At 42.1% G+C, this 21,966-nt stretch overlaps 1 protein-coding gene across 3 annotated transcripts in view; it reads left to right on the forward strand.

Moving 5' to 3' along the window:
* LOC115555194 (microtubule-associated serine/threonine-protein kinase 3) overlaps positions 1-21,966 on the forward strand; it is a 266,613-nt gene that overhangs the window by 207,114 nt on the left and 37,533 nt on the right. For all 3 annotated transcript variants that reach the window (XM_030371885.1, XM_030371886.1, XM_030371887.1), the window contains one exon: positions 4,243-4,379. In XM_030371885.1, the coding sequence (XP_030227745.1) occupies positions 4,243-4,379 (137 nt within the window). The remainder of the gene's footprint in view (positions 1-4,242; positions 4,380-21,966) is intronic.

Here is a 21,966-nt window from a genome sequence, read left to right on the forward strand (position 1 = left end):
AGCCTTTTCGCTGCATTTGTATATCACAACATTCGACCCTGAGGGTGATTCACACTTATTTACACTTAATGTTTTATATGCAGACATCGATGTCGTTCCGACATCGATGTCGTTCCGACATCAGTAGAATCAACGGGGGGGGTTAGGGGGGTGGGCTTACAAGGGGTAGGATACGACTTAGGGTCGAACAAAAGGCAACACGCTGATTTTCATTCAGCGAACAAAAGGCTACAGGCTGATTATAGGGTGCCGCTCAATGACATGCAAATGCAGACCGAAGGATCATCGACACGCCCACTAACGTGATGTGCGAAAAACCTAAAAATAAAATCTAGATATTTTCAGGATACCAATGTCAGGATATGTTGTTCACATATAGAGCCCATCAGGAGAATAGTGGGAAAATAGCAGGGCTTACATGTATGTGTGAAAGCAGCTTTAGTGACTGTGGAAGCAGATCATTAAGGAGTAGGTAGTAGGGGTAGGGCATCTTGCCCATCCATTCCTAAAGGTAGACTGTCTACATAAACGGTTGAACCCAGAACCTTTCAGCTGCAAGTCAAACTCTATTGCCCTACAATACATTATATACATACAGGGATGCAAACTTGTCACCTTTCAGCGAAATTCGCCGTTTTTGTTCCGAAAAAGGTCATTTGTGTGATTCATGGAGATCTGCATTGGCGTCAGTTTGGTTTGAAATGTGCTGGGGACAGAGACGCATTCGGAAGTGCATTTTTAGAAGTGCTGGGTACAATGAGGATGCACTCCTTTTTCTCTCTTTAGTGCCGGTAATGAAAGTTTCTGAAAGACGGCATAACCATGTAGCTAATTACTAAGGAATAAAATGTATACAAAATCTGTCTGGCACGTTTTATGAAGAAAACGTTTTCAAAAAGCATCGGACATATTACACATGTTCTGCTCCATGTATCCAATGTTGACAACGTGACATGATATGGCTAAGCTAACAACATAAACAAGAGGAGCTAGGAAAGGAATTTAACTGCGTGTTTAAGTTCAGAAGGGCCAAGGTGTGGCTACACACAGCACTACAAAAATCGTCAAGATTGAAAAAGAAAAAAATATTTGTTGCACAGCTGAACGCTGTATCACATCAGGAGCTGGCTGTTCTCAATTCACAACACGCATTCCATCAAAACTAGCCTACATCAGGCATTCTGACCAAAACTCATGAACTCCCCCCTTCAATTATTCCAGAATTCAAGAATGACCAAAAGTCACTTTGTGTCAACAAGAGACTGACTCCACCGACTATCAATTGCAAGTTAAAACAGCCGACCACTTGAGTGCAAAAAACACAAAAGACCTCGCCACAGCACCAGCAAATCTTAAGCAATAAATATCGCGTCTTACCTTTATTTATGTGGCAGTGGTCTGCAGATGCATCCCGTGGTGTAGCCTACCACAAATCCATTTAGTTCAACAGGTTATCGTTCTGATACTGTCCATGGTACGAGCAACCTGCTCTGGTGCTTCTTACCTATGTATTCAGGCTAAAATGACTTGATTGCCTGATGCCTCATCATCCCAGCCAAAGAGTATTGGTATTATTAGTAATGGCTACTTGCCAAATCGAAAAAATAACTTCACACAGTGAGTCTTTTTCCAATGTATTTGTTATCATTCGTAGCGTTGATCAGCAGAGAAATAATTCGCCAAAGTCGTTGACGCCGCTTAGCAACCGAATACGAATGTAGTCTACAGCATTGAGAAGAGCCGTGTAATAAGTAAGGGATAATGTATAGAATGCCGGTCATTATCGGGAAAATTAGCCCCGACAGGGCGAACCGGACACCGACGCGCAGCGAGGGTAATTGCTTCGGGGTCATCCCTATGTTCCCCGGGTTCTATGATTCCCGTTTTTCCCCAAAAGGGTCCTATGTTCCCCTGTAGCCGTACATACCGGGGAGCATAGGACCCTTTTGGGGAAAAGCGGGGAACATAGAACTCTTTTCTGGGAAAAGGGTCCTATGTTCCCCGCAATCTATCAATCTTTAAAGATATTTAAACTTTGACGCGACATTCGCGTGATGACAGCCAATCGGCGTTCAACAGCCTGGCCACTGAGTGACATGTGTAACGTAACAGCCAATCAGCGTTCAACCGGCCAACTCAGTGCAGTGCAGTCCGGGGTGAACTGCAGCATGGAGGAGAAAGTGATTGTTGCCGTTTGCGACTCCCGGAGCACTTTATATGATAGTATATACCAATATAATATAGACCCCAATAAAGAGCCTTTTTTTAAAAAGGGGTCCGATGTTCCCAGTCTCATACAAAGAGGGGAACATAGGACCCGGGGAACATAGGACCCGGGGAACATAGACACGCTCCCATTGCTTCCCACTGAAGGGGCTTAAATTCGACCGGCGACGTTCTATATATTATCCCGCTTATTACACGGCTACTTGCCAAAACGAAAAAATGACTTCACATGGTGTGGCTTGTTACAATTTATTTGTTACCATCATTCGTAGTGTTGATCAGCAGAGAAATAGTCCGCCAAAGACGTTGACGTCGCTTAGCAACCGAAGACGCTGGGGTTGAAAAGTTACCGGACCTCTTGAGGAGTGATACCAAAGACGTCATTATAGGCAAAAGATCCTTTGTTTTCCTTGACAGCGGTCAATTTATGTCTAGCTATCACAAGCTAACGAAGTTGTAAGAGCCCATGCAACTGAACGGAGCGTCCCACGGCATTGAGAAGACCCGTGTAATAATCCATAATAATTAAACTCGATTTTTTTTTTTTTTTTATTATTATTTTTTTTGTTTTAAAGTGGTGGGTACAAAATGATTCATGACGAAATCTGGTGGGGACGCGTCCCCGGCGTCCCCGGCGTAATCGACGCCTATGGAGATCTGCAATAAAAATATTTCGGGGGGGGGGGGGGGGGGGCGTTCAAGTAATCGGCGAACTCAAGCTGTCATCAATATTTATTCCAAGTTTGTTCGTTTGGCCAACCCGTGTAATCATGTCATCTTCGGGTCTGTAGCTGCCTTGATGCCGTACATGACAGGAGTGACGTTGGTACGCTTCAAAAACGTCAGGCTTTCTAACGTAGGCTAACGTGCTAATGAGAACATTTGTTTGACCGGTTGCCGGTTATATCCGTGTGGTTAATTTGCAGTTGCGGTGTTGTCAGCTTACTGTTACATTAAACTGCAATCAGAAAATGCGGTTATATGCTATAGACCCTATAGTGTGTATACTGTGGTGTAAAGGCTGGGACGAATTAAAAAATATAAATACACTTTATGTTGAAACTATAGACCGTCCCGATTCCCATTGAAACGAATGGCGCGGTGATTATTCTTCAAAACGAGATCTGTTAAATTGTGAAAAATAAATCAAACTAATCAGACAACACGGTTATAGGCTATAGACCCTAGAGTATCTGTGGTATAAAGGCTGAGACGAATTTCGAATTATAAATATGTACAATCCATAACGTTAGCTCTCTGGCTCATAGCTCAGCGGACTAGAATACCTCCAAGAATCATTGCCTGTTGGCCGGAAACGGAAATGGGGGCTGTTTACGTTTGGTTGTAGTCTTTTCGCTCGGTTCTCCGACTCAACAGTAGGGCTTGAACCGAGCGAAAAGACTACAACCAAATTTGAACTACAATGAAACTAGTTCCCTTTCCGCTTCCGGCCAACGAGCAATGAGTCTTCCAACAGAAATCAATGGGATTTACAAAATGCGCTAAATGTACAATAAAACACGATAGAAACTGTATTTCACTACGATGCTTGATTCAACCACTCTATTTCATCCTAGACAAATCACGAAGTGGGCTCGATGTTCAAAATACCGAAAAAAAAGAATAGCTCACAGCAACATATTGAAAAAAAGAACTATGAACTAGTTCATTTTTGGAACTGTGAACTTAGTTCAAATCTTTGAATTATGAACGCTGACCTGAACTAGTTCATTTTAAAATTTGTGAACTGAACTTTGAACTAGTTCACGTAGAAAGTGAACTATCCCAACACTGTGTGTGTGTATATATATATATATATATATATATATATATATATATATATATATATATATATATATATATTCCGCGAGGGGGTTTGGGTCCTTGTCACCTTTTTCATCCCTGATGAGTTTGCACCCCTGTACATAACATTGACAGTAAGAAAACCACCATTAACTCCTGCCTGTTGTTCAGGCTTTTCCTCACCCCCCTCCTCTTGTGTTTTGAAACACTTAGAGTGGCAACAAGATGGCGTTGCAGACCACAGCGCTTGAGAACACGTCCATCAAGGTGGGCCCGGCACGAAAGACCAAGCACAGGGGCAAGATGGCCCGGCGCAGCAAGCGCAGCAAGAGGAGGGACAACCACGACAAGTAGGAAACGAGGCTGATTCTGCTCTATCTTTCTCTCCCTCTCTGCGAGAATGGACTTGTTTGGAAGCCCCCTAAAGGCGCCGACACACCAACCAGATTATTGGTCATCGGACAGTCTGGCGAGTTCGGTGACACAAGTCGGTTTGTTGTGATTGGCCGTCGTCAAAGCCGTCGGTGTTCTGGACATCCCGTCTGTGTTCTCTTCCGCCGTACCACATGTCAAATCGGCCATGACCAAATAGTTAAGTCAGACCACTCTGATTGGTGGAGCATCTATGACGTGATAATCGACTTTGCAGTGATAATGATACATGAGGCTATTATGATTTATATGAATTTTATTGATCCTTCTGAATAATCATAATTGAAACAAGTTGAGTTCAGGGAAAGCTCCGTAAGCCTGTCGCTGTTGTATCAATGACTTCAACCACTTAGTGCGATTTCTCCTTATTTTTCGCCAGCAACATCTTTCTTCAACAAGAAGAAGCCCGAGAGCTGACAACGCCAGTATCTTCTTATTACTAGCCGTCCTATTTTTTTGATTTTTCCGTTCCGCGAGTAATAACGACAATCCTTCTGGACTTCTCAACACTCTCTGCTGACAACAATGACTTACGAAAGCCTCCTCTGTGTTTTGTGCTACAGAGCTGTTCCACCATTTCCGGTTTACGTTTTTTTGGGCCACAATACAGTTTAGCGCAGCCTGCTGTTGGGACTCTAGGCTCTCTGTTTCCATCTAGTGGTGGTTAGAAGTCATGGCTTGAACTTGAAAGATAATGCTTGTTTGAGTGTTCCCTGTGGGAAGAATATTCTTGTACTTTATATCTAATCTTACCCTTTATTGTTTTTGTCAACAAAGATCTGATCGCATAAAACCACCATAAAAGATAATCCAGTGTCTGAGCAAAATTTGGCAATTAAACATGGTGTTTACAATCAATGACTAGAAGGTTTCTGAGGAAAAAGATAAATTGCCTTCAATCAGAACACATATTCTGCAGCGCAATCTAGTGGCCATATGTTTATTTGCGATATTCGAATGATGTTTGGCTTGGTATCATTCGATTATATTTGCCCTGAACTTTAAATAGACGTGTCAAGTGTCCAAATTTTAAGATATCTAACAGTTTGTTTTTCTCATAGCACGACAGGGCTACCAACTGATAATTATTTTAGGTAGAAATGTAATCTTCCACTGATGCTGTGTTCCAGCTTCATTTACTCTAACGAAGTAGTATCCACATTGAATATTTCAGTTGTACTACAATCTTTCTTTTGACACCAAGATGACATATTATAGCCCTTGCAGTTGTGGAGATATTTTCTATTTACTTTAGCTACGACCTTTTCTGGAAAAAACTGTTTTCGTCGTGGCATTGAAATTTTTTAGCAAATTATCGATATTTGTATTGTATTGTTTCGAAGTTAAAATCCAGGTAAAAGCATTCATGTCTACATAATATATATTTGGGCAAGTGAATATGACTTTCGGGCGAGTCAAACATGACCTGTACTTGCCCTATGGAAATGTGCTTTTGAAACCTTAGTGTCAACCCCTGCCTATTGTATTTCGTAGTATTATTATTAAAAGAAAAACGTAGGAACCCTATTGTATTCATTAGTTTTATTATTTTACTGACTTTGTGCCTCAAAAGTCATAAAAATAAATAAAAATCATAAAACGATAAAAAATAATTAAAAAGTGGGCCAGAATAACACATAAGTGGCGCTATAACAAGGCCTCGAAGTTCAGCATTTAAACAGGCTGCTGTTACCACCAGGAAGGTGCAATATGCATGAAACTTGCTACAAATGCACCATTATTCTTGATGAACAACATTCGAATCGCATATGGACAGATCATTTGGACTTCATGCTATAGCTTCATGCTTGAGCAACCACCCATGCTCCAAAATATTTGGGGCCGGAACTGGTGAGATATGCATATCTCCAGTGTTTAAACAGCTCTAACATTGCGTCAAAATCACGTAGGCTCGGCTGTCAAATATGGCTACAAAGGGTAGATTCAAGTCTATATCAGAAAATGTAATTTGGATGCATTTGTTTGAAGTTGCCTTTCTAAACCGCGACATCTCTACAACACAGGCTGGGCCTTGAAGTGGTACACATGTAATTTCACAAACATCTGTTTGACAGTGGATTTTGACACAGTATGCTTTAGAAACATGGTTGGTGATTGTTTTTAAATGTTAACTTCTGGTACCATTTTTAAGGCATACCAATGCCTTATTACCATACCGACCAAGCTCACCATACCTTCACGTATATTCTATTCCTCAAACTATGCTCTATTCTGCCCTTGGCAATCTACATGTCAATGTGGTGTAGTGACATGCATTAGACTCATTACCATGGGGTTGCTGGTTCAAGTCCAATGTCAACCAACTATTCAGTAAGACATAGCATGACATCAAATAATGTGGTGGTTGCTTGCAACTGTATTTATTTCTAGGGGTCCTACGAATAACATAGGAACCCTATTGTTTCATAAGTATTAATATTTTAACCTGACTTATTGGCTCCAAATGTTATGAAAATTGGCAGGCTTGTAGAACTCGTAAAATGAGAATAGGGATCAAAAGCTGGGCCAGAATAACACCTAGGTGGCGCTATAACAAGGCCTGGAAGTTCAGCATTTCAACAGGCTTCCATTACCAGTAAGAAGGTGCAATATGGATTAAACTTTTTATACTTGCACCATTTGCATTGATGAACAACTTTCATACGCAACCCATACGGTCAGATACAATAAAATAAAATAGAAAAGTAAAAGAAATCAGTAAAATAGAAAGTTAAAGGCATTTTAGTATTAAAATAGAAAAAATAAATGCAAAGTTAATATATATATATATAATATATATATAGTTGCAATATATTTAAGATTTAGCAGAAAGCTAAAGCAAACATAAAAGTCTTCAGTCTTGTTTTAAAGGTGGTCAGAGTTGGGGCAAAGTCTTAAATCCTTTTATTCCAGCTATTTGTTGCATAGTAACTAAATCCTGCTTTCCCATGTTTCGTGTTTACTCTGGGGATAATTAACAGATTGGTCTCAGAAGATCTTAGTGGTCTAGAAGGCTTATGTAGTGGAAGTATATCAGTTAAATATTTTTGGCCTAAACCATGTAGGGATTTATAGGTTAGCAACATGATTTTAAAATCAATTCTCTGACCTACAGGAAGCCAATGTAACGATTTAAGAATAGGTGTAATATGTTCAAATTTTTTGGTCTTTGTTAGAACTCTAGCAGCAGCATTCTGAACAAGCTGAAGCTTCCTCACGCCTCGTTTCCACATACGTACATTCTCGTATGCGATCCAACCGTCTCCGACCGAAAGTTCATTCATTCCTATGTGATTCTCCGTAATGTCCGTTTTTCCTCCGAGACTCCTCCCCTCTGTAAAATTTCTGTCCGGTATGTCCGTAATATACGTTCAAAAAATGTAACTTTCGCCGTCGTTTTACGGAGATACCGTATGAAAGTTTTTATGTTTTTCACAAAACTTGTAGGCTAAGTACCTTGCAGGCCAAACTCCTCAGCGATCTCTTTCCAAGCCTGTTGGTTTTGTTTTTATCTCTGTATATGTCGATCCTCATGTTCCAAAGTACCGGTCTCCTATCCGCTTATCCGGGGTCGGGTCGCGGGGGGAGCAGCTCATGCAGGGGGCCCCAGACTTCCCTTTCCCGGGCCACATTGACCAACTCTGACGGGGGGATCCCGAGGCGTTCCCAGGCCAGTGTTGAGATATAATCTCTCCAACTAGTCCTGGGTCTTCCCCGAGGTCTCCTCCCCACTGGACGTGCCTGAAACACCTCCCAAGGAAGGCGCCCAGTGGGCATCCTTACCAGATACCCGAACCACCTCAGCTGACTCCTTTCTAAGTAAAGGAGCAGCGGCTCTAATCCGAGTTAGGGAGACGCCAGCCACCCTTCTGAGAAAACTCATCTCGGCCGCTTGTACCCGCGATCTCGTCCTTTCGGTCATCACCCAGCCCTCATGACCATAGGTGAGGATAGGAACGAAGATCGACCGGTAGATCGAGAGCTTTGCCTTGCGGCTCAGCTCTCTTTTCGTCACAACGGTGCGGTAAAGCGAACGCAATACCGCCCCCGCTGCTCCGATTCTCCGGCCAATCTCACGCTCCATAGTACCCTCACTCGCGAACAAGACCCCGAGGTACTTGAACTCCTTCATTTGGGCACTCATTTCCTACCCGGAGTAAACAATCCGCTGATTTCTCCTAACATCTTTTGTCCGTAAATAAATTCATGCCCGTACGTAAAACACTAGCGACTCCTTCCGTAAATTTACGGAAGCACGGACACGAAAAACATACGTATGTGGAAACGAGGCGTTAGAGTTTGTTTTTGGAGACCTGTAAGGAGACCATTGCAGTAATCAAGCTTACTAGTGTTAAGTCATGGACATGAGCCCTCTAAGTCTTGCTAAATTTTTAAGGTGATAATATGCAGATTTTGTAACTGATTTGATAGACTGATTATATTTCTGGCTTTGATTGAGGTTTTTCAGGGACAGAGAGTGAAGGTGTTGGGTTACTTTAAGCCTCTCCGTTTTAGCACCAAATACAATTATCTCGGTTTTGTCCATTTAGTTGAAGGAAATTTCGGCACATCCAGTCTGTCACTTGCTCAATGCACTGGCACAGCAGATCTATGGGCCGATAGTCATTTGGTGATAGCGATACATAGATTTGCGTGTCATCAGCATAGCAATGATGGTCAATATTGTTATTTTGCATTATTTGCCCTTGTGGGAGCATGTAGATGTTGAATAAAGAGGGTCCAAAGATCGAACCTTGTGGGACTCCACATGTGACGTTGGTTGATTCTGATACAAAGTCGCCAATGGAAACAAAGTAGTTCCTATTTTGTAGGTAGGACCTGAACCAATTTAAGACTGTGCCTGAAAGCCCCACCCAGTTTTCTAACCTGTCCAAAAGTATTTTGGACAGGTTAAAAAGAGGTTTTGCCAGAGCCTGTGTTAAGACGGATGTCGTTTACAACTTTAATAAGGGCGGTCTCGGTGCTGTTCAACACGTTTAAACAGCTCTACAATTGCATCCAAAACACGTAGGCTCAGCTGTCGAATATGGCTATTAAGAGGAAATTCCATAGTAAAGTGGTTCTCAACTGGTCTGGCCTTGGGACCCACATTTTCCATGGTCATTATATCGCGACCCATTTTTATTCAAACCAAGCAAACTTATTTCTCTAAAATAATCACACCTACATAATGTCTTCATGGTGTTTTTTTTTTAGTTAAATAACCAACATTTTCAACCCTGCATACAGAGCACTCTAGCAATGATTAACCAAATGCTGCTGATTCCGGTTGGTGATAGAAAAAATTAACATCATAACTGTGTTTAGACACACAAATATAATCCCTTCAAGTAGGCATACTAAACAATGACAAACGGATCCATCAATACTGCGTGCTGCTGATTCTGGTGAATATGAAAAAATTTGAAATAACTGATCGCATACAATCTCTTCAAGTAGGCCTACTAAATCGACTGTTTTGAATCAACAAGCATTCAGGGAAGCTAATGAGATAGTTGGGGATGTGCGTTTATCCTGATTAGAATTTCAAAGTCTGGGGTGATGGTTGACAGAGCTACTCTCAGATCATGCTCAGCGTCCAACCTGTTCCTCTGCTTGGACTTGAGCTGGACCAAAGTTGAGAAGCCACTTACGCAGAGATGGGTATCGCTGAACGGTAGGAGGATTTTGATCGCATGAGTGGCGAGGGACAGATACTGTAGCGGCCGCGATGTCAGAATCACATTGCTACGAACCTTTCCATTAAGACACACCTCCATTCATGGCTTCCTCCGTCATCCACCCACATTCATCTCCTAGTCCAATGAAAATAAACTGCCCACCGATCCCCGCGCATTTTGAATCTGTCCTCCAGGAAGGGCATTAGAATGAGTGCAAGTCACCGGTGAACGACGAAAAAGCGTTGGAGTCCGTGGAGAAGTGTGACAGCGGCATTAAGCGTGTTTTGAAGTCCGCGATATAGCAGTCTTGTGACTTAAATCCTCGTCACTGGAGTCCGTCGGCACGTTTGCTGTCTCAGGAGTATGAAGGTATTATTGCAGCAAAAGTCTTAAGCACCTGTAACTGCAGATCTAGTATGCGTACACTAAAGTCACAAATGTGTAACAGTAAATTCGAAGTCATAAATATTTATTTTGCATGTGTACTCTAAAGTCACAAATGTGTAACAGTACATTTGAAGTGGTAAATATTTTTTCTACCATTGTAAACACTAAATAGGGTCTACGAGTTCACAAGTCTGTGTTACAGGCAGTGTTGGGAGTAACGCGTTACAAAAGTAATGTGATTACTGTAATGTATTACTTTTTGCTGTAACGCGCTAATGTAAGGCATTCCCAAAAGAAAAAGTAATATTTTAATCGGTACAAATCTCCATAACGCGCGTTACAATGAAGGAGAGAAAAACCTGTGCAAATGTTTACTTCGTCTTACTGCTAGAGGAGAAGATGACAGCAGCAGCAGAGTCGGACTCTACATTTGCGAGATGGGTATTCTACTGTAGCCGAGCGTTCTGGGTTCGCCTATACCAGTGGTTTTCAAACTGTGGGGCGCGCCCCCCCTGGGGGGCGACAGAGTTCTTCAGGGGGGGCGCGACGTGAGAAAAAAATAAACCCGAAAAAAACCCTGAAAGTCGATGATTCAATCATCAGTCGTACTTCAACTGTAGAAGTAACATAACTAAATCGATTTTCAACCGTTTATCTTCATGCAAACCATTTAACAAATCTACCCACTTGTATCTTCAATAATATCCAAACAGAATTTTGATATCATTTAAAATTTCTTCAGAATCACAGTTTTAGTTTCATACCGCTTCGTTTTCAGCTGTTGTCATTGAAGACGTCAGCCCATTCTGATACACCTACTTCTAGACATCGTAACACATTCATTTTTCAACCGTTTACCAGCGTTCAAACCATTAACAAATCTACATACTTGTATCTTCAATACTAACGGAATTTTGATAGCATTTATACTTTTTTCAGAATCACAGTTTTAGTTTCAAACTGGCATAATTTAGGTCACCATAGCAACGCCGGTAAACAAACCCCGCCGAATAGTCGAATCTCTGGACTGGATTACGGAGCCCCTCTGGTGACATCTGGGAAAAATAAATAAATCTGTTTGCCCGATTTAGTGATCTGTTTTCCCGACTTAATAATCTGTTTTCCCGACTTAGTGATCTGTTTGCATGATTTAATTATCTGTTGACACAATTTAATAAATTAAGGGAACAAGATAACTAATTTGTGGCCACAGTTTAATAATTTGTGGGAACAAGATAATTATTTTGTGGCCACAGTTTAATAATTTGTGGGAACGAGATACTTATGTTGTGTTTTATGTTTTGGTTGTCTATTGTTGCAGCAGGGGTTAGACGCATGTCGTTCTATTTTAACCTCGGAATGAATTACAATAAAATTCTAAAGTCACTTGCTGTTAGGCAAGGGGTTATAATAAGTAAGAGGCACTTAATTAGGCTGCTAAAAATGCACGGGTACAGCCGAAGACAATATGATGACCTCGGTGACGTGATAGAGGATGGACCTCGTTTTGACAGCTACACCAGCACCAAGTGTCGGGGCGGACCTTAGAAGCCACCGAACTCCTCTAGGCCTCCATAAAGTAGCCTCCAATGACGTGTGGATCACTGCTGGTGTATGCCGCTTTAAGCCAAATTATTTTACGGGAAAAGCTGTCTATGCAACCATTGATGCAGATTCCATATGGTTTTCATTTATCATATGAATCAGTATGCCAGATATAATTATCATTTGCAAGGATGCCAAATGATAATTAATAATTTCATGCATTTGCTGTGCATCCATCTGTATCCATGCAGGTTTCCATTTCCCTTCAGCTGTTGCATGATAAAGTCTATCTCGTCACGAGGTCATCATATTGTCTTCGGCTGTACCCGTGCATTTTTAGCAGCCTAATTAAGTGCCTCTTACTTATAATAACTCCTTGCCTAACAGCAAGTGACTTTAGCATGTCATTGTAATTCATTCCGAGGTTAAAATAGAACGATATCTCTTATATCTTGTCCATAGCTGACATGCGTCTAACCCCTGCTGCGACAATAGACAACACAGCCACACTCGAATTATTAAACTGTGGCCAAAAAATAATTATCTTGTTCCTTCAAATTATTAAACTGTGGCCACAAATTAATTATCTTGTTCCCACAAATTATTAAACTGGGGCCGCAAATTAATTATCTCGTTCCCGCAATTTATTAAATTGTGGCCAGAGATTATCAAGTCATGCAAACAGATCACTAAGTCGGGCAAACAGATATATATTTTTTTCCCAGATGTCACCAGAGGGGCTCCGTAGAAAAGGCAGATCTGATTCGACTCAGAAAATTCAGAGTCGCGGACCCTGAATGAATCTGTGTAAACTGGCAGTTTACACAGATTAAGATGTTCAAATGTATTTAAAAAAGATTAAGCTAAAACATGCTTAGAAAAAGTTGTTAAATTGTGTTAAGAAATGTGTTTAAAAACGCACAAAGATGTTGTAATGTTTCAGAAATAAGTTTAAAATGTTCTGACGTGTTGCTGAAAAAATATGTTTCAAATGTTTCAAAAATATGTTTCAAATGTTTTAAAATGATGATCAGAGATGTTTAAAATGTGTAAAATAATTAAGATAGCTTTCAAAACACAGGTATTTAGAAAAAAAAAATTTGGGGGGGGGGAGACGAGATAGTGTGTTCCGCAGCCAACTCTGCTTCACTTTAATCTCAGACACACCCACACAACACATCAGCCGTAACACTTCCCCGAACTTCCCCCCTACGGCAACTCACGAGGGACACACCTCCTTTTCCAAACTAAACACAGAACAGTCTGTTACACTACAATTGATTCCAAAGCTGCGCTACTGGCTTCCGTCTCACTGCCCAAGTTTAAGCTGCGCCGAGTGGTTGACGGGGGGTGGGGACCTATGGCTATGGCCATAGCCATTACGTAGGTCTAGCTATGTCATTCATTATGCTATGAATTCTCTGTGAATGATAGAAAAAAAAAGGGATCGAAATGTAAAAAGGGTTGTGTATCTTGTCATGACTTTCTTTTTTTACAATCTCTATTGATTTCAATACCTAAAGATAGCCTACCATTCTATTATAAAATGTATTGCACCATGAGCCATAACTGCGACCATTATATTGTACATTCGTTAGCCTTAAGCCTAGCTCAGTCATTATGCCAACCACATCACCTCCTGCTGTGTAATGAGCTGCATTGAACACAAGATCTATTGAGAACACCAAATCCATATTTCCTGTTATTCTGGTGAAAATAATGCAAAAGTAATATAAAAGTAGTGTAATGCCTTACAATTCAAAGACAGTAATACTGTAATGTAACTAATTACTTTGAAATGACAGTAACAAGTAATAAATAATGCATTACGCTTTTGAAGTAACTTGCCCAACACTGGTTACAGGTGCACAAATCCTATCCTGTGCATCACAACTTCACAGTGTCATGCAATTGATACTTTTGCTACAATCCTTGCAGCCCAGTTGGTGCAAAACACAATCGCACACACACCCGTGTTTCATAATCTGAGAACATGCCCAAAATGTGTGCATTCGTAAACCCAAATGTGAACTAATGCATCAGAAGTTGCACATCTGTGAAGAATTTACTCACAAAAATAAAATGATATAGAACCCTATGTTGATTTAGCATTTTAATGAGCGAGCACAAGTCCATCGTTACAACTGCTCGAATCTGCTCCTGCAAGTCTCAGCTTTGGGGCTTTTTGCAGGTAGTTTTGCAACACGTCTAAGTGATACATGTGTAGCAAAAGTGATTTGTATCCGTATGAGGCAGAGCGTCCATGGGCTGGACAAAATTGCAGCAGTAACCAATGAAAGTCGCCGGCAGTGCATTTTTCAAACTACACCAAGCAGACCATTAATATACGTTGAAGGACACTTGCGGCATGTTAATGCAATAATTTGGGGGGAATTCAGTTGAACTAAGTAATTAAATTTGACATAATTTAAGATACCCAACTCCGTCGTGTAGGATGCCCTCTTGTCTACTTTCAAGACTCCAGAAAGTAAGAGTTTGCTTGGATGGTCCCAGTGTAGTTTGAAAAATGCACCCCCTGCCGGCGACTTTCATTGGTTAATGCTGCAATTTTGTCCCGCCCACGGACGCTCTGCTTCAGACGGATACAAATCACTTTTGCCACACTTGTACCACATAGAAGTGTTGCAAAAGTATCCGCAAGAAAAACAACAGCTGAGACTCGTAGCAGCATATTCGAGCAGTGGTATCGATGGACTTACAATTTAGCAGACGCTTTTATCCAAAGTGACTTACATCGGTTAATACACACATTGACACAGCGACGGCAGAGTCAACCATGCAAGGTGACAGCCTGCTCGTCAGTAGCAGTTAATAATAATAATGATAAATGAAATTGATATAGTGCTTAATATGGTACTCTAAGACACTTTACATATTGCCCTATCAAAACTATGTAAGACAGACTAGGAATAAAAGAAAAACAGTAGTTTTGAGTGCAGATTTGAAAGAAGAGAGGGTTTGAGAGACTTTGATGTGGGAGGGGAGTGAATTCCAAAGGGTGGGGGCAGCAACTGAGAAGGCCCGATCACCCCATGTCCGGCGCTCAGTCCGTGGAACTTGTAGCAGGTTGGCAGAGATGGACCTGAGGAATCGGGAGGGGTAGTGATGATGGAGGAGGTCGGCAAAGTAGGGGGGGGCTAGGCTGTTGAGGGCCTTGTAGGTGATGAGTACGATTTTGAAGTTGATTCGGTGTTTAATTGAAAGCCAATGGAGTTCACGGAGGACAGGTGTGATGTGTTCTCATAAGCGGGTACCAGTGAGGAGGCGTGCAGCTGAGTTCTGGACATATTGAAGTTTTTTGAGGACTTTGTTGGTGGTGCCGTAGAGAAGACCATTGCAGTAGTCAAGCCTGGATGAAATGAAAGCGTGGATGATTGTCGCAGCAGCGGTAGTTGACAGGTTGGGGCGGAGGCGGGCGATGTTTCGGAGGTGGAAAAAGGCAGTTTTGGTAATATGGTTAACATGGGGGAGGAAGGAGAGAGTTGGGTCCAGGATAACTCCAAGTTTACGGATTTTGGTGGAGGGGGTGATGGTGGAGCCGTCAATGTTAAGGTTGAAGTTCTGAGTGGAGTGAGTGAGGGTGTCAGGACCAATGATGAGGATTTCGGATTTGTTGGAGTTGAGTTTGAGAAAGCTGTTTTGCATCCAGGTCTTGATGTCAGTCAAACAGTGGGAGAGGGTTGAGAGGGTGGAAGGACTGATGGTTTTGGAGGGGAGGTAAAGCTGTGTGTCATCGGCGTAACAGTGGAACCGGAGTCCATGGTGACGGAGGATCTGACCAAGAGGAAGCATGTACAGAATGAAGAGGAGTGGACCAAGCACAGAACCCTGGGGGACACCATGGATGAGAGGAGTAGTGGCTGATTGACAGTTGTTGATGGCGATGAATTGATGTCTGTCGGAGAGATAGGATCTGAGCCAGGAGAGTAAGTAAGTAAGCTTTATTTGTACAGCGCCTTTCACAGACCAGGGTCACAAAGCGCTTCACAGTTAAAACAAAAACAATAACAATACACAGTTAAGAAGTACATACAAATTTAAGTTTAAAAGGCCAAGACAACTAGGTGACAAACATAGCAGCCCCAAGACAGCTAAGCAAAAGCATGAGCAAACAAATAGGTCTTTAGTTGCTTTTTAAAGGAGTCAACAGACTCCATCGAACGCAGAGAGAGCAGAAGATCGTTCCAGAGCCTGGGAGCAACAGCCTGGAAGGATCTGTCTCCTCTGGTCCGGAAACGAGTGTGTGGCAACGTCAACAGATTCTGATCCACAGACCTCAGAGCCCGAGTTGGGGTGTAAGGCTGGATCAGATCACTGATGTAAGGCGGAGCCTGGCCATGCAAAGCTCTGAACGTTAAAACCAAAATTTTAAAATTGATCCTGGACGAAACTGGCAGCCAATGAAGAGCTTTAAGAATAGGGGTTATATGAGTCCTCCTATTGGTGCGAGTCAGAACTCTCGCTGCAGAGTTTTGCACTAACTGCAGGCGAGACAGCTCCTTTTTGTTTAGACAAGAAAACAAACTATTACAATAGTCTAAACGCGAAGACACAAATGCATGAGTGATCAGCTCCAAGTCATTTTGTGAAACCATTTTCCTGAGTTTCGAAATGTTCCTCAGTTGAAAAAAGCAATTTTTGGTCAGCTGTTTACAGTGCTGCAATAATGACATGTCTTTATCAAACACAACACCCAGGTTTCTTAGGCTCGGTTTGACAGACTGGCCTAAGTCACCCAAGTACTGGTTAATCCCTGGAATGGAATCATCAGGGGCAATAACCAGTGTTTCTGTTTTGTCCACATTAAGCTGCAGGGTGTTATCACTCAGCCAATGTTTTATCTCCACCAAGCACTGAACTAAGGAACTTAGTCTCTGGAGCTCAGTTGGCTTGAAGGAACAGTAAAGCTGGATATCATCAGCAAACATGTGGTAAGAAACATCAGGAAATCCCTGGATGATTTTTCCCAAGGGGATCAAATACAGCAAAAATAACACAGGGCCCAAAACGGAGCCTTGGGGGACCCCACACAACAGATCTGCTGACTCAGACCTTATTTGGTTAACAGTGACACTAAAGCTACGCCCAGAGAGGTATGACGAGAACCAGTGTAAAACTGACCCTGACAGTCCTACTTCATCCCTCAGTCTTCTCAGCAGGATCTGGTGGTCAACTGTGTCAAAGGCTGAGGACAGATCTAAGAGAACTAGAACAGTGCACTTTCCCGAATCAGCAGACATCATAATGTCACTGGACACTTTCAGTAAGGCCGTCTCCGTAGAGTGAAGTTTGCGGAAACCAGACTGAAAGGTCTCATGGATGTTACCCTGATCCAAGGAATAATGACAGCTGTTCAGAGACCACCTTCTCTAGGATCTTGGACAAGAGTGGCAGCTTTGAAATAGGCCTGAAGTTACTGAGGACAGTCGGGTCTAAGCCTGTTTTTTTAAGTAAAGGCTCCACTATGGCATGCTTAAATGTACTGGGAAACACACCTGTAGACAGAGAGAGGTTTACAATTTTGGTGACCCAGGGGCCAATTACATCAAACACTTTCACAAACAGCCTACATGGAAGGACGTCAGATGAGCAAGAGGAGGGTTTCATCTTGGTCACCAGTGCAGAGATATCAGCAAGAGTCACAGACTTAAATGAAGACCACAAGCTGGAGACAGGCTCAATGACAGCAGGGGTTCCACACAAAAGGGGAGGGATTTTCTCCTTCATCATCTTAATTTTGTCAGTGAAAAATCTCAACAATGCATTGCTGTCAGCTTCACAAAAAACAGGGGTAACTGGCACAGCAGAACATACAAGAGAATTGATAGTGTCAAATAACACTTTGGGGTTTTTCTTATTTATTGTTACCAGTTGGCGAATGTAGTCCGATCTGGCATTTTCCACCATCTCATTGTATATGGACACAAGACCCCTGAGATAAAGTCTGTGCACCTCAAGGTTAGTGGCTTTCCACAGACGCTCAGTCTTTCGACATAGTCTCTTTAGACTCAAGGTAACTTCATTTGTCCAGGAGAGGTCGGTGCCAGTGATGCCAAGGGTGGATTGGAGACGGGAGAGGAGAATGGAGTGATTTATCGTGTCAAAGGCAGCACTGAGGTCAAGTAGGATTAGGATATTGAGGGAGCCAGTGTCAGAGGATAGCAGAAGGTCATTGGTCACTTTGAGGAGGGCAGTTTCTGTACTGTATTTGGAGCGGAAACCGGATTGGAAGAGTTCAAAGAGGTCGTTGGTGTCAAGGTAGGTGATGAGTTGTTTGGCAACAACACGTTCCAGGATTTTAGACAGAAAAGGTAGGTTGGAGATGGGGCGGTAGTTGTTAGGGGTATCAGGATCCAGGCCGGGTTTCTTTAGTACGGGGGTGACGGATGCAAGCTTTAGGGAGGAGGGGATATGGCCGGAGGAAAGAGAGGAGTTTACAGTGTTAGTGGTGGAGAGAGTGGGGAGACAGGCCTTTAGAAGTGTGGTGGGGAGCGGGTCCAGGTTGCAGGTTGTTGATTTCATGGTTGAGACTATGTAGATTCAAGATTCAAGATGCTTTATTTATCCCGAGGGAAATTATTGTGCAACAGTTACAATACAAAGGTGGGAAAGTAATACAGGGTTAGAGTCAAAATAGATAAAATAGATGGAAATAAAATAAGTACAAACTAAATAAGTGAAAAGGAGCGATTCGATAAAAGTGGTATTAGTGGTAAAAGTGGTAAAGTGATAAATAAATATTATAGCAGCAATTGTTGGCAGCATAAATTAACTAAAGTGATTAAATAAATAAATTGGGTAAAAATAATTAAATAAAGTAAAAATAATTAAATAAATAAATAAAGTGACATTGGTCTCAGGGCATAGTGTCTCCACGGGCCCTTCTGCAGCCGGAGGTAGATGCATTAAACAGACTGATGGCCACAGGAAGAAAAGACTTCCTCTGGCGTTCTGTGTTACACCGGGGGAGGATGAGTCTGTTGCTGAAGGTGCTTCTGCTCGAGGTCAGCACCTGGTGGAGAGGGTGAGCATTGTTGTCCAGGATATTATGCAGTATACACAGCATCCTCCTCTCAGACACCACCACCAAAGAGTCCAGCTGGACCCCCAGGATGGAGCCAGCCTTCCTGATGATCCTACTGATCTTCCTGGCATCTGCTGCCCTCAGCCTGCTGCCCCAGCACACAACTGCAAAAAAGATGGCACTGGCTATCATCGACTGGTAGAACATCCTCAGCATGATGTTACATACTTTGAATGACCGGAGCTTCCTCAAGAAATAGAGTCGACTCTGGCCCTTCTTGTAAACAGCCTCGGTGTTCTTGGCCCAGTCCAGTTTGTTATCCAGGAATACTCCAAGGTATTTGTAATCCTGGACAACATCCACAGTCGATGGAGATGGGTGTAGGGGCAGATTTCCTCCTGCGGAAATCCACCACCAGCTCCTTAGTCTTGGTGGGGTTGATAAGCAGATGGTTAGTTGCACACCACTCGATAAAGGAGTCCACAACGCTCCTGTACTCCTCCTCCTTCCCCTCACTAACACAGCCAACAATTGCAGAGTCGTCCGCAAACTTCTGCAGGTGGCAGGACTCAGAGAGGAACTGAAAGTCTGAGGTGTACAGGGAGAACAGTATGGAGGAAAGATCAGAGTTGGGGTTAAGTGTCATCAACAATCAACTAGGAGGAGCTGGGGATTGAACTAGGAACTTTTCGATTACAAGACTGCTCTACCTCCTGAGCTAAGCCGACCCCGACTTGTGCTCACTCATTAAAATGCTCATTGAACATAGCGATCTATATAATTTCATTAGTGAGGAAATATTTCACAGATGTGCAACTTCTGATGCATTAGTTCACATTTGGGTTTACGAATGCATAACTTTTGTGCATGATCTCAGATTATGAAACACGGGTGTGTGAATGTGTTTTGCATCAACTGCGCTGCAATGATTGTAGCAAAAGTGTCAAGTGCATGACTCTTTGAAGTTGTGATGCACAGGATAGGATTTGTGCACCTGTAACACAGACTTGTGAACTCGTAGACCCTATTTAGTGTTTACCATTGTAGAAAAAATATTTATGACATCAAATGTACTGTTACACATTTGTAACTTTAGAGTACACATGCAAAATAATTATTTACGACTTCAAATTTACTGTCTTTAGTGTATGCATACAAAATCTGCAGTTACAGGTGCTAAAGACTTTTGCTACAATAATACCTTCATACAGGAGTCGGAAGATGCAGGTTCCAGTGTAGCAAAATCCGACTCTGACTGACTGACTAACATTAAAAACTTCGTTACCGTGAGTACCCGCTGTGCATTTTTGTTTTGGGTGTGTTGTTTGCTGCACCGCGACGAGAGACGCTGGTTATTTTGAGTTTATTTCCTTATTTTGTGTTGGAGTTCGCGGAAAAAAACCGGAGCGGAGTTTTGAGTTGTTGTTTTGTTATGGCGCATGTACTGGATTGAACTGTGGTATTGTGGAATACTGGAACAGACTTTTCCAGAATGGACTGAACTGGGATTAACAGACAGACTGAGGTTCTTTTTTGCACTGTGGATAATAATTGTGAAAATATATTTTGGAATCGCATTGCTGGTTTGTTTGATTGTTTTTGTGGTTTATTGCTGTGTTTGATCTGCCTGGTTACTATTTTGTGTGGGTTAACTAAACTATTTTTGCTAGGGTTACAACACACATCGGCAAGGTCCGCAACTTTTGCAAGCCAGATTTCGTTGTTAAACAGAGACAACACTTTTCCCCTAGAAAGCCAGTGAACTTCTGAGTAATACAACTGTAAGTGGCCAGAGCCAAGGCCTTTGCACAGATTTTTAAAACAGTGGCTGGTCTTGGCACTCCATTTAATATTGTTCACCGCTTTGACAACATCTTTCAATGCCTCTCGATGCAAATAACTGATTACAGATCGCATTCGGTGCCCTTTCAAGAATTCTTTTCACCACCCCTGAATGTTTCCCACTCATGGAGGCAGCTCCATCAATTGTGATTCCCACTCACTTCCCAGTCCAGGCCCACCGAAACCAAGTACAAATCCACAGTGCTGAAAATGTCCTCTGTTCTTGTAGTGGTAGGGAGATCTCTACTGCAGAGAAATTACTCCTGTAAGTCTCCCACCCACAAATGCCTCACATTAACAAGTAAAGTCGTATGGCTAGCGATATCCTGGATTCATCCATCTGTAAGGAATAGTAAGCGCTTGCCTGGATGCCCGCTGTGGTCTGCTGTTGTACGTCACTAGAGCCCAACCGATTTATCGGCAGGCTGATATTATCGGCCGATATTAGGCATTTTCCAAACTATCGATATCATCATTTATAATGGCCCATTAATGAATATTTAAACATTTTTTATATAGATCTTAAGTTTGTATTTTTATACATTTTATTTATCAGAACGTTTATGTATTTTGATATTATTTTCTGTTGTGACAATAAAACAATAAAATTAAGTTTATTTTTAAACTGCATTACCTTATTAATTTAGTGAGGGCTCAAAAATACCTACAAATAACCAATGTTAGGGAAATCTGTTTATGTTTTGTGTTTCTTGAATTTATTTTTTAAATATATATCGGATTAAAATCCTTTATCGGTTGGGCTCTATACGTCACCAGACGCTGGTGTACCTATTATATCATTCAACAGTGGTATGGTCTTCAGCTTATCTGCCGCCGATTGATCTATAACCTGTCTGACCATGTCCATTTTTGCAGGTAAGAGAAGCTCTTCTGCTATTGTGTGGGGTTTCTTGGCCTTTGCAATACGATGAGTTACTCTGCCTCCAACGAAGGCGGTCGCATCTCTCTGCTCCCTCTGCTCGCTCCCGGCCCTTATCTCTCCCC

The sequence above is a fragment of the Gadus morhua genome, chromosome 12 (genome assembly GCF_902167405.1).
Source record: "Gadus morhua chromosome 12, gadMor3.0, whole genome shotgun sequence".
Classification (NCBI taxonomy): domain Eukaryota; kingdom Metazoa; phylum Chordata; class Actinopteri; order Gadiformes; family Gadidae; genus Gadus; species Gadus morhua.